The following is a 23893-nucleotide window of genomic DNA, read 5'->3' as shown; positions in this document are numbered from 1 at the left end:
GATGAGATCTCTGATCCCCATGAAACTAACTCTTCTACAATAAACTACTCCGATAATACCCCACTTGGAGATATCGATCATATGGTCTAGCAAAATCTTGTTTATCTGCAGGTTGCAAAATGTACATGCTGGCGAAGATCTTGTCGACGATTTACATCTGCCTAATACGACTATTATAGCCGATATCTCGGCATTTTACAGAGCCGAAGGGTAATACCTAGGCAGAGGCATTATCTCTTTCAGAAAGGATGAGAGAGAAAAAAAGAACAACAGAGGGCTATAGTCATCAGACACGGTACGAGTGTTTCACTTACCGCGACCGACAGAACAACCTACACAGTCGACGTTGAGGAGGCCCAGTGTGGATAGTGACTCCCAACAAAAATAAAAACAAAATCTCACGAAGATGCTGAAATTTAGGGCCATCGACATATGTACATGAGCATATGTTCCGACAGAATGACGCAATCTAACTTCTCAAGAAGGCCTTTGTTGCGACCGATTTGGGGGCTGTGATATTTTTACAACACCGGCGCTTATTCTCACGATTGGGCCAATGAAAGCCCACTCTACCATCGTTTGACTTTCCTCTTTTTCATGCCTAGCTCCCCACATTCCACACCGTAGAACCGTGCTCTTGAGCGGTCTGATCGGAGACACTTACGTATACATCCTCGAAGATTGAAACATCGATGGGGCTGGGAAGCTTTAGTTTCTCATAATGACGATGAGGTCTCAAAGTGCCCACTTAAGAAGTGATTGTTGAATGGTGGGCAGTGTGGGTGGCCTCACTGGTATCCATAAATACTCGTAGTATGATTACCGGCTTTATTATTTGCCATCGATACGGTAAGCTCGTATAGACAGAGTTCCATGCCATTATGGATGGGGCTGCATTGTTTCTTAGACTTTTGTTCTTCACTTACCACTAGAAGATGATTACTTTTATGCCAAAATATAGGGCTATTGTCTTACATCTCAGTGAGATACATCTTGAAGCGGGGGAACGAGGCAGCACTTAGAGACAGTACATTTAAGATGTTACTTCTTTGTTTCGTCACCCGATATTGGACTTCCCGGACGCCAGTCTCATCTTCAGACATTACTTTTAGCAGCTAATAATTTTGATTGTTCAAACTTGAAGAAGCCTTTGTTGACAAGAGATGATTTGGAGAGACCTAGCTCCACGGTCTCAATCGGATGCCCGTACCATTGGATTTCAGGGTTGAAAAAAATTATATCTTAGTATTTTCAGAGAAAGCATTGCTGTGGACATATATAGATTGTAGTTTTACTAGGAAATTGAAGGACTTCTACTACCCATGACCATTCCACCATGTTCGTTGAAGACGTGCTTGCAAAAGTCAGAGAAGGAACTAGAGTCTTCGACGGAAGAATGATCAGTCTCGAAGACAAACCCCTTCTTTTCGGAAATATGCTTGAGTGACAGGATTTCGACTTCTATACATCCAGGGGAAAATTCGTCTCGCAGTTCTTTACTCCAGCGACCAACCTGGCCCCCGCAATCCTGATATCCAGACTATACCACGTGGCTGTGAATTTCGAGAATTATAAGATACTACTAGCACACCAAAGCTCATACGCTTGCTTTTCTGAAAGGTGTACATGCATTATCTATAGTACTACGCGACACAGCTAAACTGATCGGGTGCATGGGATCTATATTACCTGCAGCTCATACCCTGATGTTCATGCTTAGTTGTCAGATTGAAAGATTGACACTGCATTTATCCAGAGGAGGATATTTATGCGGTGAGAATAGACAAGGAAGCGGAGGTTTAAAATATGAAGTGAACTTTTAGACCTACCGAGAGTAACTTGGATGCAGAGGAGATGCAGATAACACTTTCCACATTTTGGAACTACCTCCAATTCTCTATGTCGAATTGTGCTTGTCTTCTAACTATGCAAGCCATGACATTTATTTTAAGGAATCCAAATTACTTAGTCACTGCCAAAAGTCAAATGAGTACAGTCCATTGTGTGTGAATTATAGACTGCCGAGAATATACGGACTCTCTAGTCGTACAGTGTGGCTCAATCGTAATACCTGGAAGAAAACCCACAGCTCTACTCCATAGATATTGAAAGCTTACGTCTACAGTAATTTGGTGTGATTAGTATCACTACGAGGGAATAATAATTGATATAGCCGCAAACTATGAATGTGATTGCAATAAAGAAGAAAAATAGAACCCTGCAGGGCAAGAGAAATCCTGGGAGAAGTTGAAGACTCGATCTTGGGCTCCCTAAAATGGAGTAAAGTATTGAAAGGCCGCAGTAGCCTTTTCTTAATACAATTGGCTTCTTCACTGAGGATTGTTTCAGTAAATTGAGTGTCATCAATTGTCTGCGGTGCTCTTCAGGTGGCTACTTTGATATTAAAATAAGTGAAGATTTGATGCGATACAAATGCTCTACGAAAATGTATGGCGAAACGGCCTGAGCCCACCTGGACAGCAGAAAGTCGCACTTTATTTTTCGAAGAAAACAGGAATCACTCTAGCCATGCCAATGGCAGTATTTATGTGATTGTATTATATACCTAGCATACTAGAAAATCCTCAAATTATTCTAGAAATTCACCGCCACTTTCCTTTAGTAAAAGCTGATATTCAGGCTCGAATTGCATATACATTGCTTCTGGCGACCCCGTTCCCTTCTTGGTGTATAGTGCGGTTTCAGGATCAACAAGGGTTTTCTTCAGACCCCTCGTGGTAGCACCAATTGTACCTGGGGCAGTTGATGCCTCCACTAGTAGTTGTGCCTGACAGGCTCTTTCTAGTGCAATGAAAAATGCAGCTGCCTCGGCTACTGTATCACCAGCAGTGAGTAGGCCGTGGTTTTGCATTATCAGATTCTTGTTGTTTGGTCCAAGGTAGTCCGCGATACGTTGGCCCTCCTGCTGAGCGAACACAACCCCACCAAAGGCTGGGTATACAGAAAGATCGTCGTAGAACATGCAGGAGTCTTCACCGGAAATTCGAAATCAGTACCAAAATTGAATCATTGATATATTGAATGGATATTATACCTTGGTTGATCATATCAATTGACTTTCCAAATGTACTCCATGCTCTACCGTAAGGACTATGCATATGACAGGCAGCATTGATATCAGGTCGCCTTTGGTGGATTGCCGAATGGATCATGAAACCAGCAGCATTGACTGGTTTATCGGCGCCATCTACACGATTTCCATTCTCATCAACACGTACCATGTCTGATACCTTCAAAAGGGCAAAGTGCACCCCATACGGATTTATCCAGAATGTCTGTGGATCAATGGGATCTTATAAGGTTAGCTACTGGCAGAGACTGAAAGTGGCTGGCTTCGTTGGTATACCTCGGAGGCTAATATGACCACTGCTCCCATCAGAAAATCCGAGCTTAGCAAAAATGCGAAAGGCGGCGGCCATTTGACCTAGTAGCCATTTTCGCTCTGCCTCTTTAGTGGCAGGTCGTGGAATATGATGAAGTCTTCTGACCTCTCCATTCTCGGACCTTTCGGTATTCAGAGCCGAAGAAGTTGCTGTTTTGGCTGTAGTCGCGATCGAAGACATACTGTTGTATTATTGTTTTATCATGGCAGGACTGAATTCGGAAATAAGATGACAAGGCTGAAAATGATGACATCGGCTATTCTCGAGAGGGGAAGCTTAACCCCGCAAGAATGCGCGCGAGCATGACCTCTCACCCGCATTCTCAGAAATCGGTGAGGTTTACCCCGTGTATCTCGTCCGCAAAATTGGGAGGTACTGGCTAGAAAGGGATAGAGATCTTTCCCGCGGCAAAGCAAAAGCAAAGCTCGCGAGATTTGTGAGAGAAATCATCTCAAAGAGGGGCAAACTGACCATGAACAGCAAGCCAGAAGACCGCATACTATTCTTCGCGGGTAGTTTCAAAAATGCCGTCTTTCCTCGACCTACCGCCCGAGATTCGTCTGATCATTTACACCTACTCACTAAACCCGAACGAATATGTCTGTGGGTATCGTCAAATAGAGCTTCTGGCCGCCGCCGAAATGGACCGTGCTCGCGGTCCTGTATGCGCCTACCCACGACCTTACATAGAACGACATACACCAACTATTCTCCTGATCAACAGACAGATCACTGCGGAAGCGCTTGAGGTTCTCTACAAAATACCCCTCAACCTCTATGAGACGCCACCAACGTATTTCGTTATGCGAAACATGGATATAACCGAGTTCATCAGCGAGCATCTACTTCAGAAAATCCAGCATGGCATTCTGAGAATGGACCATGCCCAAAAGTTCCATATTCTGACTTTATTGGACATATGGGGTCAGAGTAATAATTTGCAATCACTGCATGTATATTGTTCAAAGCCTTCGCCGGTTCCCAGAGGTCATTGGAAGATTGTGAAACAAAGGGTGTGTCTCTCAACACCAAAGACCTCGCATTACCTAGATATTTCATTCTGACAATCTTGGAAATTAATCAGCTTCGAACATTTTCGAATACTGTACCGGTCATATTCCATCGAGTCGAAGACCCGCTCAAAGCAGATAACTTCGAAACAACGAACCCTCCGAGCAACTGGGGCAGACCACCTCGTATCGGGCCTCCAACAAGTCCTACTTAGAAACAAGGAACCTAAAAAAAGCAAAGCTTCATATGAAAATAAGCATCTTCCATGGATCGATCGAGTGAAATCTTGGCGTGTCAAAATACGTTATGCTCGAATTACCGAGATCGATAACGCCCGCCAACCGGAGCAATTATGCTCTTCTTTTCATGCGCATCAATACAATATCAAACATGCTTTTGAAAAAGATAATTGTCAGATAAAAATCATTGATAATTTGACCTACCTAGGCATTCCTAAAGAAGATCACCCAAGTTAATAAAGTAGTTCACCAATTGGTAATTGGTAATTTTGGAAGAGATTGGATCAACCTCCCTTCAACAACGAAGCTATCAATAAATCTGCAATACCACTCGTTATTGATAGGAATTACTGGTAGATGACCACAAAAGTAACCCTCGGGTTCTAAACGAACTCCGAGGCCTTAAATCCCCGCGGCGATCCTCGCGCTAGCAACGCTCGCGAGGAGCGAAGGGTCCACAGAGTGACAAGTCTGCCCCGCTATTTTGGAAGCGAACCCCTGCAGAGGCGCTCCTGTCGCGTGTGGGGGTGTTATGCAGCCACCCGAGAGTTATTCAAATTGCAAACTATAGTTCTGTATTCAAAGAAAGTGTGGAGGTTTTGGCACAGTTAGATTTCCGAACAGGCTGGCTTTCCAGTATCTAGGTCGGGACAACTGCCTATTTCTAGTTCACAGGACTTTGAACTGGTACGGAGTACTAGTACTACCTAGGTAGTAAAACATCCATGCCAGAATATCATCAACATATGATGATGCTAGCAGTGTAGATCGCTGTTGGAACAAACTTGGCAGGCTAAGACAGGAATGAAAATTCGTCAATGTCACGGTGAAGGTGACGTCTGCAGTTAATGATCATCTCATCGGGCCTTATTTGGAGCGCCGACGTCTTCCTAAAAGATCTTATCGGTTAGACGAGAAGGTCAGATCTCGATTCGGAAATACTGATCAACACCAGTTCGTAAAGGATCAGCGTTTCAATAGCACACATAGTCCACTCAAACTGTGCCCCAAAGTAAGCGAACGGGTCTTCAGGTACCCGTTCGTTCTCATTAGCCAGGAACATGGCTATCCGTGCCGATCTGCAAGGGCACGGGCAGCCCCGGACCCTGAACCCTTTAAACGAAGGGCAGACGAACTCTTGACGTCGCATTCTTCCCGTTTCCCCATTAGACTCCCCCGCAAGACCAAGCCACTAACCTCGCTAGTCCACCAACCCCATTGGACAAGATCAGAATCATGACTTGGATGGAGCCTTTCGCTTTCGTTCCCGCTCAAATATCTGGAGGCCTCGCAAGAGTACATCCACCCATGAGTATCTAACACGGGTCGAAAAGGGGAACTACTCCGCTAGCAAGTGCGAGTGTATGTTCGGGGACTGACATCAGAGCTATCAAAAGAGCGTAAAGATTGGAAATGCTCACATGTGGAGATCAACCGTCCTCGGCCTAATCCATTTCCTGCCCCATGAAGTGAATCGGTGAGGAATAGCGTCTGATGGCATAAAAGGAGGTCTCCCAGATATGGAGATGGCGGATTCTCGTGAACGACAATCGCCGGCAACCGCTTCCATATCGTCTTCTTCCTCTGCTGTGTGTGTGCAGCCAAGATGCGTTTCTCTGTCGCTTTCATCTCGACCCTCGTGCTATCTGGCACTGCGCTGGCTGGCCCTACCAACCAGTCTAGTGCGAGCGAGGCCGGACCGGATGCCACCTCCGTTTCGAATGTTCAGGATAACGTTGCCAAGGCTGCAAATGCTGCTCCTAGCACATCCGAGACCCCGGTAGTTCACCAGGCAGCCCCAACGGTCGATTCCAGCAGTAACAAGAAGGAGGATGATGTCGTTGCCGATACGCCTTCTCCTAGCTCTGTTCTGTCATCCCAGAAGAGCGAGGATGTCCCTCAGAACACGGCAACAAAATCCGCCGACTTGGTCGACCCGAAGAAGGATCCATCGAACATTGAAAGCAGCATGCCATCGTCCACAGGCTCTAGTTCACAGACCGCAGACTCAACTGGTACAGCCTCGTCGCATGCATCTGGTAGCGCGACTGGTAGTATGACTGGCAGCACCACTGAAAAGTCTGCTACAGATAAAACAGCCACGGTTACTCAGTCCGCCGAGCCTTCTGCTACCAGCGGCGGCTATGCTGATAGCGATCATGCGGATGGTGATGATGATGGTCGCCTGCTTTCCTTCGATGGTACTTTCCTTGATTCATTCAAGGACTTCGTGAGCTTCCTGGAGGGTGTTAAGGGACTTCTGGCACCGACTCTCCTTGGGGATATCGAATCATTCTTCCACCATGTTGCCTATCTCCTCGATGACACGACCACAGACCAGACTAAGATCCTAATCGAGACTGCCTCTAGTCTTTTGACCAAGAGCCTGATCAACAAATTGAATGGTTTGCTTGACAATGCCAGCGAGCTCTTGACTAAGGACTTTGTTCATGAGACCAAGAGTCTTATCACCACCGTTGCCCCGGTGCTTACACCGGAGCTGTTCAAGGAAATCAACGGTTTGCTTAAAAACGGAAATAACCTGTTGAGCCCCGAGTTCGTGAAGGAGACCAAGGGTCTAATCAATACTGTGGCGCCTGTAGTGACCCCCGAACTTCTGAAAGAGGTCAACTCTTTGCTCAAAAACGGCAATAGCCTTCTCTCCCCCAGCTTTATTAAGGAGACTAAGGGCCTTATTAACACCGTCGCCCCTGCTGTTACACCTGAGCTTCTGAAGGAGGTCAATAGCCTTCTCCAGAACGGCAACACACTTCTGTCACCCGAATTCGTCAAGGAGACCAAGGGCTTGATCAACACAGTTGCTCCCGCTGTAACCCCTGAGCTTCTGAAGGAGGTCAACAGCCTTCTCCAGAATGGCAATAGCTTACTTAGCCCAGGCTTTGTCAAAGAAACCAAGGGTCTTATCAACACAATTGCTCCTGTCGTTACTCCTGAACTTCTCAAGGAAGTCAATAGCCTCCTCCAGAACGGCAATAGCCTGCTTAGCCCTGGGTTCGTGAAGGAAACTAAGGGTCTCATCAATACTGTGGCTCCTGTGGTAACACCTGAGCTCCTGAAGGAGGTTAATGGTCTTCTTACCAATGCCAATGACCTCCTCACTGGGAAGTCAGTCCATATGATCAACGAACTACTTATCAACGCGAATGCCCTCTTGACCCCATCGTTCGTGAAAACGACTGGTGGGTTGATTAATGGAATCTCACCCATGATCACTCCCGAGCTACTGCATAACGTCTCCTATCTTTTGGGCAACGGAACCACCCTCTTAAGCCCGAGGTTCGTGAACGATACTCGATCGCTGGTCACTGGTGTTGCGCCGGTCATCACTCCCGATCTCTTGGCCAAGGTTGGAAGTCTCCTCGGAAACGCAAATGAACTTCTCTCGCCGAAGTTTGTTAATGAGACAGAGACTTTGATCGAGGACGCATCTGATGTAAGTTTTCGCTTCTTTCAGTAACCTGTTTATTCTCTCATTGCTGACTTCTTTTTCAGTTGTTGCCTCTTGTCGTGAAGTTGATTGATTCGTTGTAAAAGCGCGAAGGAGGGCTTTTTTTTCTCATGTTTGCTTTCCGTAATGTTTAAAACGAGTAATTAATCACGGTAACTCACGATGATATCTGAGTACGTTAATATGCTTAATACGATTTAATTGAACGATACTGGACTACTCTTCACGACATTAGTAAGCCTATTTGCACTGTAGATAGTGTTGGGAGCTGCGCGACGAAGGACGAAATATGAAAGTGGTGGAGGAGAAAAGATTGAGAGAGCAAACAACCTCAAACAACCTATCTAAGGTATGACATGTCAACCTGGATGCCTAATTACTGTAGTGGTATAGTCGACATGCTTTCGATCAGCACGCCATGCATCTTGAGGTCGTGAATGGCGGCATGAAAGTCATTTCGACTTTGCAAGCAGATATGGATGGATAGAACCACACTTCTTGTCGTTCATGCTGACATATGCGACAAATGCGTCGGTGTAAACGTCGATATTCGGATATTACCAACACACAATGTCAAAAGAGTTTGTGCAACTGACACGTTGAATATAGCGCTACTCCAGATCCAGAACGTTCATTTCTTTCCGACCTAGTAGGCACTGCATCATTCCAACTCCCGTCCTCTTCCATAGCCTAGATATTGCTCTGCAATTGACAAGACTCAGATTGTATCCCATTGAATGGTCCGTAGGATTAACGATGACAGAGTCCGGCCAAAATAGTCTCGAAGTTGTTCGGTGGTTGGCGACAGCTGAACTTGATGATATTCTGCCGTTGCACAGTAGTCAGCTCGCCGTTGAAGACATGCCCTGTCTTAATTCAGGCGATCTCGGCAGGGATGTAGATCCTGACGCGACAAAGGTGGGTATCGCCAGACCTTTTCGACATGGAATGTTGGCTTGATGCAGGGCCCAAGAAGGCGGCCCAGGAATCAGCTCGGCAAGAAATGAGGTCGGAAGGCAGAGAGAGGACTTCGCTTCTCCGATGAGACTAGGGCGCCAAGATAGCTATTGTTTCGGCTTCTTGATGTTGTCAAGCGTAGCCAAAGTCCATCCATCTCATTCAAGACGGGATCTCCGATGCTTTAACCTCTTGGTACTTGGAGACCACCTTCATCTCGATATCCCGCTCCTTGACCTTTTTGTCCATGGCCTTTTGAACTTGTTCCTTCTTCTTCTCGGCCTCTTCAATTTTCCTCCTCGCTTCTTTCGCGGCCAGTTCCTGGGCTCTCAGAGCTGTTTCTTTGGTCGGGAATTCCTGACGCAACTGCTCGATCTCCGTGCGAATATCTTGCTCTTCTAGTGGTTGACAAGTGACCGGATGATACTGGTAAATCGGAAGTGGTTCACCCGGCAGCTGGACCTCCGGGAGATCGGGGTGGATTGGGGTTGTTCGGATCGGAGAGTCGAGAGGGACAGCCGAGACAGTCTCGGAGGGGGGCGATGGAAGGAAAGGCTCGGTTTTGACCATGATTGCTGCGTGAATATTGAAATCTGAGGAAGAAGGATGGCGAGAGAGGAGGGGCCGCCTTGAGGAAAATGGCGGGGAGTGTTGCGAGAAGTATGAAGGGAGATAAGTCGGAAGTCACTCGGCGACGACTTTGGATATTCTGCCGCGGTTCGCCAGAGTCGTGCTTCACCGCCCACGACATCACCATATGCGGGGAGACTGGACGACGACATCAAGGAAGATCCATTAATGCTCTTCTCAAAATCACACCTCAATATCCAGATAAATCACTTGGGGAGGCTTTAAGTAGGCCAGTTGTTGTGTATTCGACGTATGATAGTGGGTGCGCAGATCCCCATACGAGTCGACTTATCTCATCTTGAAGACTGCTTGGCCACATACACTTGAGCCACTATGCAGGCTTTTGGTAAGTTACAATTACTCTGCTCCCTGGGCATGGATAGCCACATTTCATATCTCAATTGACCTGGCTGACATTTGACACTTGCCAGTCCCGAAAAATAGGAGGGTAAGCTTCGGAAGCCCCGGAGATGAAGCCACTCAAAACTAATCCGAATACATATATAGCCCCGATTTGAGCTGGTATTGAGGGTATGATTCCACTATCTTGTCATATGACACGTATATATGCTGACATTATCCCAAGATAAACGACATCAACAATGTTCCCTTGAGCAATGGCGTTACGTATGTGCGATGGCGCCTACCGTCAGGAGTCTCAGCAGAGCATCAGGGTCACACAGAAAAGGCGACTCTCAGTGACCATCGTGCATACTGGAATTATGAAAAGGTCCTCCATGTGAGGCTCACTATCGACAGGGCATCCACACTCCAGGACTGCGAAATATTCTTCGAAATCATTCAAGAGTTCCACTCTTCAATAGAGAAGAATGTGCTTGGAAAAATCAAGCTCAACCTTGCTGAATATGTGGATAAGGTTGAAGAGGATGAAGGTGTCGTTAGAAGATACCTTATGTTCGACAGCAAGGTCAATAGTACCGTTAAGATTGGGATTGCGATGCACCAAACGGAAGGAGATCGAGGCTTCACTACGTATGTCCAGCGCCCCGGATCGCTTCATCCTCTTCAATTGTTTAATGCTAATCTGACACAGGCCAAATCTGAAATCGGCCACCGTCTTTGGAGGAATTGCGGGCGTGGTTCATTCTTCCGAGCCAATAGACTCGGATGAGATCGGCCAGATGCCCTCGATCAACACACAAAGCAGAGAGACTGCCGACATGCAAGACCTATATCGAAGAACCCTAGCGGCCTCGTGGACGTCTCGATCATGCGACTTGCCTGCCGATAAACTAGTTGAGGAGCTGTTCTCAGGCAGCTCCTGTTGGAACAACGACGCCCACAACACTGTCAATGGAAGCTACGTGGGGCCCGACCATCGGGATAACTTTTTGGACCCTGAAGCTGGGGCCCGACAGTCACGCTCCGGCAAGAGATTGTCGCCTAGCCTATCACCCGGATTTGAGAGGCGACCGAAGAGCACCTCAAGTAACCACTCCCGCAGCAGCTCGAAAACGCCAGACTCTCGATCTACACTGGGCAATGCTCAAAAGGGCGGCAGTCTTGAACAACAATTTTATGATGGGGCAAAGGGCCGTGGTGGGAAGGGACGACATGCTGAGCATGAGCTGTGCGAATTCGATGTGCGAGATGATCTTCGAAGTTGGGAGGTTGTCTCTAATAGGTAGCATGAGATAGCAACAGCAAATATACCATTCAAGTTCTGTCAACTTGAATCTTGGAACTTGAAGTTAGTAGTACTAGTAGTAAATCCAAGGATACCTAGGTATATATCCACAATATTCGATGTAGACCACCGATAGTGGATTCAAGTTATTCAAGAACCCTCCGCAGTCCTGGAGAATACCAAAAAAAAATACCCTAGATAGGACATTACTACTAGTACCTACCTAGGTAGTAGTTATTAGTAAACTCCAAGGCCAAGGTTGTTGAACTTGAAGTTGTGATGCTGCGGTGCCCCACACATGACGGACCCCCAACTTCAAGTTGAACCTTGGGGAAACTCGACTTGACGTGTAACCGGGCTCTTTCTCTCTTTCTCTCCCAACTTGGACCTGTCATCCCGCACTCCGACTCTGAGTCCCCTTGTCAACTCCCTCGGGACCGAGTCATAGATAGTTCAACTTCGATCCGATCAGCGTCACTTGGCCATCTTGCATACCATCGCTTTGCTGGAATCTCCGAAGTGCGCGGTGTCCGCCCGGCCCCGCTACAACATCACTACAACACAACCCCAAGCTTTCCCCTCCCTCAGGATGAAGATCATGCGCCCACAGTGATTCACGCTTTAGGCATGGAGCGAACACGGGTTGCTAAGGTTGGTGTCTCTCATGAGAATCTTAAAGATATAGCCTCACCGATACTAACCATGCCTTCTTCCCAGGTTGACAATGTGACCTTGGCTCGCCGTGGTGACCAGGTCGACGGCACCCTTCACCTCACCCCACATCACCTCATCTTTTCCCACGTCCCCCCCGGTTTCCAGCGAGGACCAAGCCAAGGGCGTGGCAATCAGACCGAAGGAGCTTTGGATTACCTACCCCATCATCTCATTTTGTACACTGCGACCGGCTCCCGCGGCCTCCCGCCAGCTCTCCTCCATCCGCCTGCGCTGTCGAGACTTTTCATTTGTCTGTTTCTACTTCACCAGCGAGAACAAGGCCCGCGAGGTTTATGAAAGTATCAAGCAGTGGACCTGTAAATCTGGTCGCCTTGACAAACTATACGCCTTCTCCTACCAACCGCCTCCTCCGGAGAAGGAACTCAACGGGTGGGATTTGTATGACCCGCGCAAGGAGTGGGAACGGCAAGGAATCCACAAGGAAAACTCCGGATGGCGCCTATCCGAAGTCAATACCAACTACGAGGTACGTGGTACAGTTGGCATGGGCCAGGCGAAGAAGATGACTCCACATTACTTACTCAGATCGTCGATAGTTCTCCCCAACGTACCCAGCACTGATCCCGGTGCCCTCGGCCATTTCCGACAACACCATCAACTATGCAGGACGCTATCGTTCAAGGGCACGAATTCCAGCCTTGACCTACCTACACCCCGTCAATAACTGTAGCATCACCCGAAGCTCGCAACCCTTGGTTGGTGTCCGTCAGAACCGCAGTATTCAGGATGAAAAGTTACTGGCTGCCATTTTCTCGACCTCTCGTTCGGAGCGCCCGTTGGCTGGCTTCGCTCAGGCAAGCATAGAGAGGGAAGCATCTGACTCCAGCCAGGAAAGCACGGAGACTTCACAAAGTGACCGGGACATGTCCAATGCTGAGGAAATAGAGGATGATATGCTAGCTGCTACCCAGGGAGACCCCGAAGAGCAGCGTGCGGTATACGGCGCTCAGCAGTCGAATCTCATTGTGGATGCGCGTCCGACGGTGAATGCATTTGCTATGCAAGCAGTTGGACTTGGCTCGGAGAACATGGACAACTACAAATTTGCTACGAAGGCATACCTAGGGATCGACAACATCCATGTTATGCGCGATTCCTTGAATAAAGTCATCGATGCACTAAAAGAGACGGATGTCACTCCTCTGGGACCGAATCGGGATCTGTTAGCACGAAGCGGGTGGTTGAAACATATCGCCGGGATTTTGGATGGAGCTGGGTTGATTACCCGGCAGGTTGGCCTGACACATTCCCACGTTCTCATTCACTGCTCTGATGGCTGGGACCGGACCAGTCAGCTCAGTGCCTTGAGTCAAATCTGCCTGGACCCGTACTTTCGCACCATGGAGGGCTTCATGGTTCTCGTGGAGAAAGATTGGCTGTCGTTTGGCCACATGTTCCGACATCGATCTGGCCATTTGAATAGTGAGAAATGGTTCCAGATTGAGAACGAACGTATCGGGGGAGATGCCAATCGTGGATTTGGAGAAAGTGGTGGCGCAGGAAAGGCAATTGAGAATGCGTTCCTCAGTGCCAAGGGCTTCTTTGGTCGGGATAACAACAGCCGCGACTCTTTACAAGACTCGGATGGGGAGCTCCAGAGCTATGACTCCGACAGCCCTGCTGCCAAAAAGCCCAGCTCGTCTCCTCGTTCTGCTGTTTCCGAAAAGGAGATGACGAAGGTGAAGGAGACGAGCCCTGTATTCCACCAGTTCCTGGATGCCACCTACCAGCTTCTTTACCAGTATCCCACCCGCTTCGAATTCAACGAGCGCTTCCTCCGACGCCTTCTCTACCATCTCTATGCGTGCCAGTTCGGAACATTCCTCTTCAACAATGAGAAAGAACGGGTGGATACCCAGGCTCGGGAGCGAACTCGGAGTGTATGGGATTATTTCCTTGCCCGCCGGGAGCAGTTTACTAACCCGCAATACGACCCCGAGGTGGACGATCATAAGCGGGGGAAGGAGCGGTTGATCTTCCCCCGAGCCAGCGAGACTCGATGGTGGAACGAATCATTTGGTCGAGCGGATTCGGAGATGAATGGGCCTCGACCGTCGGAATCCTCTCCAGGATCAGGACGTGAGAGTCCCAGTGAGAACCGTGCGCCTATTGTGACAGGCGTGGAGACCGCACAGCAGTCCTTTATGCCTAGTGCAGCAGCATCTGGAATCGCGGCTGTGACATCTGGGATCTCCAATCTTGCGGCATTGAAAAATGAGTCTCCTGAAAAGGAAGCGAGCAAACCTAAGCCGATGGAGGTGGAAATGCAATAAGATTACTATTACTATGGATTTGGTCTGGAAGATTGAGGCGAATGGGATGGAAGATGTGGAAGATATGGAAGAACTGGATGGTGTATGTTACGCTATGAATGATTCAATAAGCAATACACATGCCTGGTACTACACACTATTACTGCTGGTCTAGCTATAGTTAACTGTAGGCATACTGTAGGCATCTGTACTAGCCTATAACTAGTTAGTTAGCTGTAGTTATTTAGTTAGTTACCTGTAAACGGCTTAGTCATCGGCACCAAATGGCCTAATGGATCAGGTGTCAACGCTAGACCGCTTTGGAGCACTTCAAGCGAGCCCTAACAGCCCAAACGGGCGGGAAGCCCTACAACCACAGCACAGTCCCCACCACTAACCCAGAAATCTTTAACGACCATCACGACCTCGACCTCGCCCTCCCCCGTCGACCCCCTCCAATTCCAACAACCAGGAACGCAAAAATGGCCGCTGTTCAGGGTGCTATCTCCAAGCGTCGCAAGTTCGTCGCCGACGGTGTCTTCTATGCCGAGCTGAACGAGTTCTTCCAGCGCGAGCTGGCTGAGGAGGGATACTCCGGCGTCGAAGTCCGTGTCACTCCCACCGTCACCGACATCAGTACGTTTTTCTCGCTCGAATTACACTCCGTTGGTGGGATCTGGATACAATCATGAAAGAGGAGGGAAGCATTGCGTTTTCAAAGTGACCCGAAAAAAGCTTTTGAATGCGCCGCTTGGAAGAAAACATCAACGATTTCGATTTCGCCTAGGACCGTCGATGCTAACCGGTGTCTCCTCTCTAGTTGTCCGTGCCACCCACACCCAGGAGGTTCTTGGTGAGCAGGGTCGCCGCATCCGCGAGCTCACCTCCCTCATCCAGAAGCGTTTCAAGTTCCCCGAGAACTCCGTCTCCCTCTACGCCGCCAAGGTCCAGAACCGTGGTCTCTCCGCTGTCGCTCAGTGCGAGTCCCTCCGCTACAAGCTCCTTAACGGTCTGGCTGTCCGCCGTGCCTGCTACGGTGTCCTCCGCTTCATCATGGAGAGCGGTGCTAAGGGTTGCGAGGTTGTTGTGTCCGGAAAGCTCCGTGCTGCCCGTGCCAAGTCTATGAAGTTCACTGTACGTCTACACCGAGATGGAAATGGGAAAAAGCGGTGGGAACCGAAGCATTGGATAGTTTTGGACCTGGGATGACGGGGCCGTATTGGTCGCATCGGTCAATTCTGGAATATGCTCCTCTGCTCGTCTACCCTACGCTCTAACCCTCCATCTCATCTACCTTCCCGCGATCCGTCTGCGACAAATCAACTAACATCTCCCAGGACGGTTTCATGATCCACTCCGGTCAGCCCGCCAAGGAGTTCATCGACTCTGCCACCCGCCACGTTCTCCTCCGCCAGGGTGTCCTCGGTATCAAGGTTAAGATCATGCGCGGTTCCGACCCCGAGGGCAAGGCCGGCCCCCAGAAGACCCTCCCCGACTCGGTCACCATCATCGAGCCCAAGGAGGAGCAGCCCGTTCTGCAGCCCATGTCCCAGGACTACGGTGCCAAGGCTCTTGCCGCCCAGCAGGCCGCTGAGCAGCAGCGTCAGGCTGAGCAACAGGCCGCTGAGGCTGAGGGTGCCACCGAGGGTTACGCTCAGGAGTAAAGGAAAAGAAACTTTGATTAGTTTTTTCTTTTTTCAAAATATCTACTTCCGCCCACCTTTCTCCCTTTTCCTTCCTGTTCTAACCTGAGCCAATACTCTCTACCTCACGTCAATCAAAACTACATGAACACTTCCAAACTTGCCTTTTTTCTTTCTTCTTCAGCTTCGGGATGCATTCTCTGGCGTGATGTATGATGATTATTACGTCGAGTAATCTCAATCATGATTGGAATGAGAGCAACTCTAGTTGTGAATAAGGACGTTCCTTGTAAGCTTTATGTCGTAGGCGAATGAATATACACAATTGTTTATCTTGCGGATATTAGTATCCTACTTTAGTACTCGTAGCCTACGACGAGGATTTGGTGTCGAGAGGCACCTGGGTATTCAGGCATAACTTGAGTTTGCAGGGTCCACCTCTGACGTATGGTGGGTGGGTGGACTACTACTACTAGTACTACTAGCGGTATGTATACGAGAATCTGCTATAGTAGCAAACCACTGGCCGTGACTGCCTGGGTAGAAGAGCTCTGCACACAATATTTGGAAGAATAGCATGACAGGTAAATAAAATATAGTTATAAAGTTTCTTTTATTGCTTTTGTCATCTCCACAGCTCTAATCGAAACATGCTCAATATCATGATGTATCTCGCGAGCCCTCCATCGTGTCATCATCTATCTGCGTCAAAGTAAAGGGAAAGGAAAATGCCCACAGCAACCCAAGTCTACAGGAAAGGCTCGATGTTGATCTCCAGGGTGCTGACAGGATTCTTGAGTTCGTACTTCTCCAGCACGGTGGGGTGCAGGATACCGAAGGAACCGACGACAAGATCCTTGCCGCCGATGCGAACGTGGACGGAAGCAGCGTGACCGGGGAAATAAGTGGGATCTGAGAACTGTTAGTAAAGTGTATATAATAATAGTAGCGCGCGCCAGTTTAAAAGACCTACCATCCAGCTCCTTGATGTAGTACGATGACTCGTTCATGCCGACGTCCTTGGCGTCCGCTTCATTAGGGACGAAGGCGCTCCGCAGCATGGCCAGAACACGGTCCATGAGACCGTGAACAATCTCGAAACCGCTGTTACGACCGTACCAGGCGGCAGCAAAGTGTCTCTCGTTGCGGGATTTGCGCTCCAGTGACAGGTCCTTGAAGGCAACGTCGCTGACCTCGAAGATCTTCATGGGCAGGGAGTGAGCCTTGTTCTCACGGATGGTCTTCAGAAGACCCGGGAGAAGGCTTGTGCGGACGATCTGGAACTCGGTGGTCTTGGGGTTGGCCAGCCTGACGGCAGAGCTACCATCGTCCTTGCGGTTCAACCAGCCGAAGTTCTCATCGTGCGAGCAAAGGATCAGAGGCATGACCTCGGACCAGCCGGCCATCGCGGCCTCAATGCGGATCACGTCGGACAGCTTGTTGATGGGAAGAGGCTGGGCGATGGTGCCGGACTTGCTGGGGAAGGACTTGGGGAGCTTATTAAAGCCGTAGGCGATAGCAACATCCTCCATGATGTCGCACTGGTGGAGGACATCGGCGCGAGTGGGGGGGGATCTCGACGTCAATGGTGTCAGGGTTGTGGGCGGAAGGTCTGGCGCGGAAAGACATCTTCTTCAGCAGAGTGCTGATCTCGGAGGGGCTGAGGTCCAAGCCACAGCATTGGTTGATGTAAGACACTTCGGCCTGGGCGACACGGGGGGGCAATGTCAGGGGTGATGCGAGTCTGCTGGTTGTGCTCGGAAACAATCTTGACAGGCTCAATACTATCAATGGGTCAGCTTTGGAAATTCTTACTCGGTATGGATAGGTCAACTAACACGAAAGGCTCCGTGGTGTATTGAGAGAACATGGTGACCATCATACGGTTCACAATCTCAAGCTTCGTTTGGTCAGTGGCTGTCATCTCGATGAAGATGTTGGTAGTGTCCATAGAGATCTTGGAGTGATCGCCGTTGATGATAGGAGGCAGCGAGCAAACGGTGCGGTTGGAGTCGTAGATAACCGGGTAGACAGGGGAGTCACGGATGATGTTCAGATATTTACCCAATTGTTGGTGCTTCTGTTGAAAATCATCAGTACGGTTCAATTTCTGGATTTTTTGGGAGTGGAGTTTTAGGAGGTACATACCTCGTAGAAGGCCATCAATTCTTCTGCGTCCATCTCTTGGGTCTGGTTCAAGGGAGCGAATTTAATATCCTTGGGAGGGAGGGCCTCGTAGGTGAAAGGGCCCTTGACAGTGTCGAGGTCGTGAGTACCAATGGCAACCAGAGTTCGTTGACGGGCCAAGTTTTGGTGAAGTTTATCTTGGAGCGCAATGAAGGACTCATAACGGGCCTTGTCGAACTTGACTCCGCGCAGGATAGCACCAGAGATGTAGGGTCTGATTCTTGTGGTCTGTGATATAGTTAGTATGTGATGTTGTATTCCCTGGAATCCAGAGGACACTCACGTCTTCTTTGACAATAATTTCCTGCAGTTCAGCGGGTTGAGACAGCTTATACTCGGGCAGGGGTTTCCGGCCGAGGAAGATATTAAGCATCAACTGAATTCCTTCAATACAGAGCAAATCATATCTGCAAGGTGGTTTAGTTGGCGAGTTCTCCATCCACGATATAAATATGTTCGGCATACCGGTTGGCGGGGATCTCGATCTTCAGTTGCGGGGGCTCCTGCACTCCGTCGACAATGGGTCGGTCCTGGTCGGTGGTCTATATATTCTCAGCGATTGTCACTTGGGGGTTGATATGGTGTATTGTCTTGTGGTCCGTACATCTTCGTCCAACTCAATGCCTAATTTTGCTTTGATTAGCCCATGCACCCCGCCGACGCAAACTTTCGGAAGAAGGGCCACTCACCGAATTCGAAACAGAGCTCGTCGAATTCTTCGGTAGTATATCTATAGCCACGCGCGAGAGCCGTCAGAGGAATTCGAGGGTATATAGACTCGGAGGGGAGTCGTACGTTTGGCCCAGCGCTTCGAAGAGCGCGGCCTTGTCGACCGAGATAGTGGGCATGGCGAGGGGATCTCGATGCGAGGCGAGGCGATGTGATCTGGAGGCAGGGAAAGAAGAGACGGGTTAGTCTGTGAAAAGAGTAGACCGAGCCAACCGGAATCAAAGTAGGATCACGACTTACCAAAGAGGCGACAACAGTCCAAACAGCACGAGGGGCAGCGATGACTCCGATCGGAGAGAAAGTGGAAATTCTGCGGGCAAGCCACACTTTTTTGCATGCGCCACAGCCACCCCTCTTTAGTGACAGTACACAACACTCAATACCGTATTGTCACACTCTCCACAGTGACAGCGTTATGTAGCTGTATGTAATTTACAGACAGCAAAAGCTGGCAGCTTCACTGCTGAGGGCAATGACAATCATTGCTGCCCATCGCAATCGCGAATCGATCGAGTTTCCCATAAAAATACCCTTCAGTTCATCTAGTCACACTACTGCACCCATCCTCGACTCATAAGCGGTGTGTACCCTTTTTGCTCCCCTGCTATTCCCATCTTCTTCTCTGCTTTGCACTTTGTTGCTAGTCCTTAGCCCACCCACCCCACGAAACCCAGTCCCAGTCCAAGTCCTCCCGGGCATATCCCCCTTCTCACTCCAAAACCAAACTCCCCTCCTAAACCCCCCCCCCCCCTCACCACATCACCACCTCCCCCCCGCGATCGGATCTGACATTTCCAACCTCGAACTCAGCCTCTATAGCTATTGAGTACATGGTCTCGACCTTTTTCTCTCGCCGATAATTTCTCTGTGCCGGCGCTCCCATCCAAAAAACCCGCCTCGATATCTACCTTTGCTGTCTAGGACCTGGGACCGGCCATCGTGCACTCCCAGACACCTCCTCCCTCTCCGTTTCTACTTTAATACACATCCCGTCTGTTCACAATGGAGGGTCAAAATGAGAATGACGAGCTCTACCCCATCGCGGTCCTCATTGATGAGTTGAAGGTACAAACAAGCTCCGCCCTCCCCTCCACCGCTGGAGGGGGAAATCCTCTCGTCTCAATCCAAGCTTGCTCACATTTGCCTAATCGCAGCACGACGACGTTCTCCTCAGACTCAATGCTATCCACCGTCTATCCACCATCGCCTTGGCCTTGGGTCCGGAGCGAACCCGCGATGAGCTGATTCCATTCCTCGATGGTCCGTGACCGCCCCTCCTCCTCCTCCGACCCGGACGCGCGCTAACCCACAACCCTACCTAGATTCCGTTGAGGACGAAGATGAAGTCTTGACAGCTTTGAGTGAAGAATTGGGCAACTTCACGGAGCATGTTGGAGGACCGGAACATGCACACGTGCTTCTGTCTCCGCTGGAGAACCTGGCGGCGATCGAGGAGCCGCTGGTTCGAGAGAAGGTGGGTGATGCAATCATCGGATCAGGTCCACTATTTTGTCTGTGGTCTAATGTTTTCTTTTCTTTATTTTCGTTATAGGCCGTCGAATCCCTCAACAAGGTCTGCGAGCAGCTGTCCGAAAGTCAAGTCGAAGAGCACTTTGTCCCCCTGGTTCTGCACCTCTCGAAAGCGGATTGGTTCACTTCCAAGGTCTCTGCCACAGGTCTGTACTCTACACCATACCGGAAAGCCAATGAGGCACTTCAGCAGAGCCTCCGACAGCACTTCGGAAACCTTGTACACGATGAGACCCCCATGGTCCGCCGGCAAGCGGCCAACAACCTCGCCAAGTTCGTCAAGGAGATGCAGACCGACGTGATTATCGATGAAATGATACCCCTCTTCCAATACCTCGCCAATGACGACCAAGACAGTGTCCGTCTTTTGACAGTTGATATTCTCATCGCGATTGCCGAGGAAATTCCCAAGGAGCAGCAGCCTAGCCACGGCGTGTTGCTCACTTCTCTGCGAAACCTGTTTGAGGACAAGAGCTGGAGGGTCCGGTATATGGTTGCTGATAGATATGAGAAGGTTCGCAAATGCTCGAGAGGCCCCGGCAGTCATGGAGTAATACTGACTTGAGGATGATAGATCGCCCAGGCCGTGCACGAGGAGGTTGTCACCCGTGATATGGTGCCCGCCTTTGTTAAACTCTTGAAGGATACCGAGGCTGAGGTTCGGACCGCCATTGCTGGCCAGATCCCCGGTATGCTTCCGTCCCACTTTTTGTCCTTGCGGCCTTAGGCTTGGGCTAACCTTTTGACTAGGCTTCTGTACTTTGATTGATCGCGATACGCTGCTTAATGAGATTATGACTAGTGTGGAGGATCTTGTCTCGGACCAGTCCCAGCACGTCCGGGCGGCTCTTGGTACCCAGATCAGCGGCCTGGCGCCGATTCTTGGAAAGGACGAGTAAGTCTTGTCCACTTGCAGCTTTTGCAAATATCCAAGTGGCTAACCCTTGCCTAGGACTATTGCCCACCTTCTTCCCATGTTCCTTCAGATGCTCAAGGATGACTTCCCCGACGTTCGTCTGCACATCATCTCCAAGCTGGAGCAGGTCAACAAAGGTACGCTCCACGTCCATAGATCCGCATAGCAGTCGTCCCAATCTAACATGCTTCAGTCATCGGCATCGATCTTCTTTCCCAGTCCCTCCTTCCTGCTATTGTCCAGCTGGCCGAGGACAAGCAATGGCGCGTGCGCCTCGCTATCATTGAATACATTCCCCTTCTCGCCAGCCAGCTTGGCGTTAAGTTCTTCGATGAGCAGCTCAGCGATCTCTGCATGGGCTGGCTCGGTGACACCGTCTTCTCTATCCGTGAGGCGGCCACTCAAAATCTGAAGAAGCTCACAGAGGTTTTCGGCGTGGATTGGTCAAAGGAGTCTATTATTCCGAAGGTGATGGCTATGGGCCAACATCCAAACTATCTGTACCGCATGACCACCTGCTTTGCCGTTTCTGTCAGTCTCCCCCTTTGGCCCCTGCAAGGAAATACCCGACTAACTTTACCATAGACTCTCGCCCCTGTTGTTACTCTCGATATCATTGAAAGCTCCATCATCCCCATCTTGGATCGATTGGTCACCGATGAAATCCCCAACATTCGATTCAATGTCGCCAAGTCTTACGCCGTTCTCATCGATACCTTGCGCCGTCTCCCGGAGGACAAGACCCTGGTTGAGGTGGAGAAGTCCGGAGAGACTGTTACCCCCTCGCCCAAGAGCCAGGAACTCATCCAGCAAAGAATCCTGGCCAGCTTGGAGAAACTGCAGGAAGACGACGATGTTGATGTCCGATACTTCGCCACGACCGCGGGCGGTAACCAGGAGGAGGCCATGCAGACGTCTCCTTAAAGCAAGTTCCCAGGAGTGGTGGAACTCACATGAAGTAGTAGTCTCTTCGGGAAAACCGATTTTCATGTGCGCAGAGCAGATGACAACAGAACCACATAACAATTGGGGCATGGCCATCCTGTCAGCTTAGAGAATAGCCAGCTTTGGGATGAGATGTCTTTGATGGCGTTTTTAATGTAGAGGTTTTTTTGCGATCCATACATAACCCGTCTATCCCCAGGTAGTCATAAAAGCAATTACGGCAGTTTAATTAGTTCTTTGTTTCGCCAATTTGTACGGACTTGTAGATGGCAGTTCGCGCGTTTCTGCCCTGAGCCAATCCCTGAGCCAGTCACCGCGCGTCGTTTGTCAGCGAGCCTCGTCTGGCGCGGTGACACCTTGCACTTGCACTTACACTTACACTCAGCGAAGCTATCTTTGTCCTCTAGCATTTACGATATTACTGACAGGTCTTTGACATGGCGGTATTTAATTGACGCAAAAGCATCCATTAAGATCGTCAAAGCCGTACATATCGTCCTGATTCGAAGATATTCATCACATATTGTATCTCCAAGTGCCACATATCAGCACTACAATCGCACTAGACAAGAAAGCCAGTCTAGGTGGTATACACCAAACAAGATGTCATCTTCATCATGGCCCTGGCATTTTATCACCGTCTCCGGAGATGATAAGATTCGCCGTCGCGAACTACTCGACATACGTGGCTCGTACGCGCAATGGTCTGTGATCATCGTCATGTCTGTGCTACGGGTCTATCAAGCATGGGTCACGCATTCTGCAGCCTCTGCGAATGGTACTGCTTCATCAAGGCCACGCCGAGGTCCTGCATCCTGGTGGGATCGTCCTTTGGTGACAGGCTGGATCGAGACTCGGAGACAATACTTCGTATGCGGCCTGTGGTTGCTGTGGTTAACTGGTCTTTCAATCTGGAATAGTGGCGAAGGTATGTTTTATCCATCAATCGCCCTATATCTATATCTATCTTTGTCTTCAAAGACAAGGAAAGGATACCAACTTATACTGCTACAGATTACCTCCATCTCACCAAAGCCCTTGCCCACGTCGCACTCTCCCAGGTCCCGCTGCAAATCTTAATGTCCCCAGCAGCGTACATCTCCACTTCAAAACCATCTGCATCTTCAATCTTCTCGTATCTCACTTCCATCCCCCAAGCAACAGTCACCCCTTACCACCGTCTCTTCGGGCGGGCGGTGATCTCACCTTTACTCTTCGCACACGCAACTCTTTACCTACTCTTCTTCGTCCAATCCGAGCATCCGGACTTCGGCATTTTGCTCTTCAAGCGCGTCCGTGACTTTGATGTGCAATGTGGTCTGCTCGCAGTTAGCATGACGATTCTCCTACTGCTTTTCGCGCGACCTCGTGGTGTCGCATCGAAGGGTGCTCTCGGGGCGGGCTCCATGCAGGAACGCAGACGCCTATTCTATTATGTCCATGTCTTTTTGGTAGTTGTCTTATGTGCTGCGGCGTATTGTCATGTGGCCCAGGCGCAGAAGTATATGATTCAAGCGCTGGGTGCTTCTCTGCTGAATGGGGTGTGTTCTTTCCTGTTGGTTCGATGGGGAGGAAGGTCTTGATTGGTGCGATGTGCA

The 23893-nt window shown here is 49.5% G+C and overlaps 9 protein-coding genes across 9 annotated transcripts; 6 read left to right on the top strand and 3 right to left on the bottom strand.

The window, feature by feature from the left end:
* Positions 1 to 2590: 2590 nt before the first annotated feature.
* Positions 2591 to 3584, bottom strand: N7481_010883 (uncharacterized protein; the record flags this gene model as incomplete). The annotated part of the gene is made up of 3 exons (XM_057270102.1): positions 2591 to 2991; positions 3056 to 3313; positions 3368 to 3584. The coding sequence occupies 3 exons, from the start codon at positions 3582 to 3584 to the stop codon at positions 2591 to 2593; spliced, it is 876 nt and encodes a 291-aa protein (XP_057117276.1).
* A 344-nt stretch (positions 3585 to 3928) lies between these two features.
* Positions 3929 to 4629, top strand: N7481_010882 (uncharacterized protein; the record flags this gene model as incomplete). The annotated part of the gene is made up of 2 exons (XM_057270101.1): positions 3929 to 4328; positions 4373 to 4629. The coding sequence occupies 2 exons, from the start codon at positions 3929 to 3931 to the stop codon at positions 4627 to 4629; spliced, it is 657 nt and encodes a 218-aa protein (XP_057117275.1).
* A 1631-nt stretch (positions 4630 to 6260) lies between these two features.
* Positions 6261 to 8206, top strand: N7481_010881 (uncharacterized protein; the record flags this gene model as incomplete). The annotated part of the gene is made up of 2 exons (XM_057270100.1): positions 6261 to 8108; positions 8168 to 8206. 2 exons carry the CDS (start codon positions 6261 to 6263, stop codon positions 8204 to 8206), a joined length of 1887 nt encoding a protein of 628 aa, XP_057117274.1.
* A 1036-nt stretch (positions 8207 to 9242) lies between these two features.
* N7481_010880 (uncharacterized protein) lies at positions 9243 to 9650 on the bottom strand (the record flags this gene model as incomplete). The annotated part of the gene is made up of 1 exon (XM_057270099.1): positions 9243 to 9650. The coding sequence occupies one exon, from the start codon at positions 9648 to 9650 to the stop codon at positions 9243 to 9245; it is 408 nt and encodes a 135-aa protein (XP_057117273.1).
* Positions 9651 to 10043: 393 nt separating this feature from the next.
* On the top strand, positions 10044 to 14366 carry N7481_010879 (phosphatidylinositol-3-phosphatase YMR1; the record flags this gene model as incomplete). Its single annotated transcript, XM_057270098.1, has 6 exons — positions 10044 to 10056; positions 10142 to 10158; positions 10297 to 10703; positions 10765 to 11355; positions 12343 to 12708; positions 12812 to 14366. 6 exons carry the CDS (start codon positions 10044 to 10046, stop codon positions 14364 to 14366), a joined length of 2949 nt encoding a protein of 982 aa, XP_057117272.1.
* A 461-nt stretch (positions 14367 to 14827) lies between these two features.
* On the top strand, positions 14828 to 16009 carry N7481_010878 (40S ribosomal protein uS3; the record flags this gene model as incomplete). The annotated part of the gene is made up of 3 exons (XM_057270097.1): positions 14828 to 14981; positions 15166 to 15479; positions 15683 to 16009. The coding sequence occupies 3 exons, from the start codon at positions 14828 to 14830 to the stop codon at positions 16007 to 16009; spliced, it is 795 nt and encodes a 264-aa protein (XP_057117271.1).
* Positions 16010 to 16736: 727 nt separating this feature from the next.
* N7481_010877 (phenylalanine--tRNA ligase subunit beta) lies at positions 16737 to 19023 on the bottom strand (the record flags this gene model as incomplete). Its single annotated transcript, XM_057270096.1, has 10 exons — positions 16737 to 16900; positions 16962 to 17600; positions 17687 to 17772; positions 17827 to 18068; positions 18137 to 18403; positions 18459 to 18582; positions 18641 to 18717; positions 18780 to 18799; positions 18865 to 18905; positions 18971 to 19023. 10 exons carry the CDS (start codon positions 19021 to 19023, stop codon positions 16737 to 16739), a joined length of 1713 nt encoding a protein of 570 aa, XP_057117270.1.
* An 883-nt stretch (positions 19024 to 19906) lies between these two features.
* N7481_010876 (protein phosphatase 2A structural subunit TPD3) lies at positions 19907 to 22274 on the top strand (the record flags this gene model as incomplete). The annotated part of the gene is made up of 9 exons (XM_057270095.1): positions 19907 to 19969; positions 20059 to 20164; positions 20227 to 20378; positions 20457 to 20948; positions 21009 to 21123; positions 21185 to 21329; positions 21387 to 21487; positions 21544 to 21881; positions 21936 to 22274. The coding sequence occupies 9 exons, from the start codon at positions 19907 to 19909 to the stop codon at positions 22272 to 22274; spliced, it is 1851 nt and encodes a 616-aa protein (XP_057117269.1).
* Positions 22275 to 22898: 624 nt separating this feature from the next.
* N7481_010875 (ferric reductase-like transmembrane domain-containing protein) lies at positions 22899 to 23878 on the top strand (the record flags this gene model as incomplete). Its single annotated transcript, XM_057270094.1, has 2 exons — positions 22899 to 23223; positions 23310 to 23878. 2 exons carry the CDS (start codon positions 22899 to 22901, stop codon positions 23876 to 23878), a joined length of 894 nt encoding a protein of 297 aa, XP_057117268.1.
* Between the last annotated feature and the right edge of the window lie 15 nt (positions 23879 to 23893).

Source organism: Penicillium waksmanii (genome assembly GCF_028829765.1).
Source record: "Penicillium waksmanii strain IBT 27052 chromosome Unknown utg000009l:1.0-4314994.0:1.0-4318279.0, whole genome shotgun sequence".
NCBI classification, from domain to species: domain Eukaryota; kingdom Fungi; phylum Ascomycota; class Eurotiomycetes; order Eurotiales; family Aspergillaceae; genus Penicillium; species Penicillium waksmanii.
The sequence above is the reverse complement of the archived record's forward strand: the minus strand, read 5'-3'. Positions and strand labels throughout refer to the sequence as shown.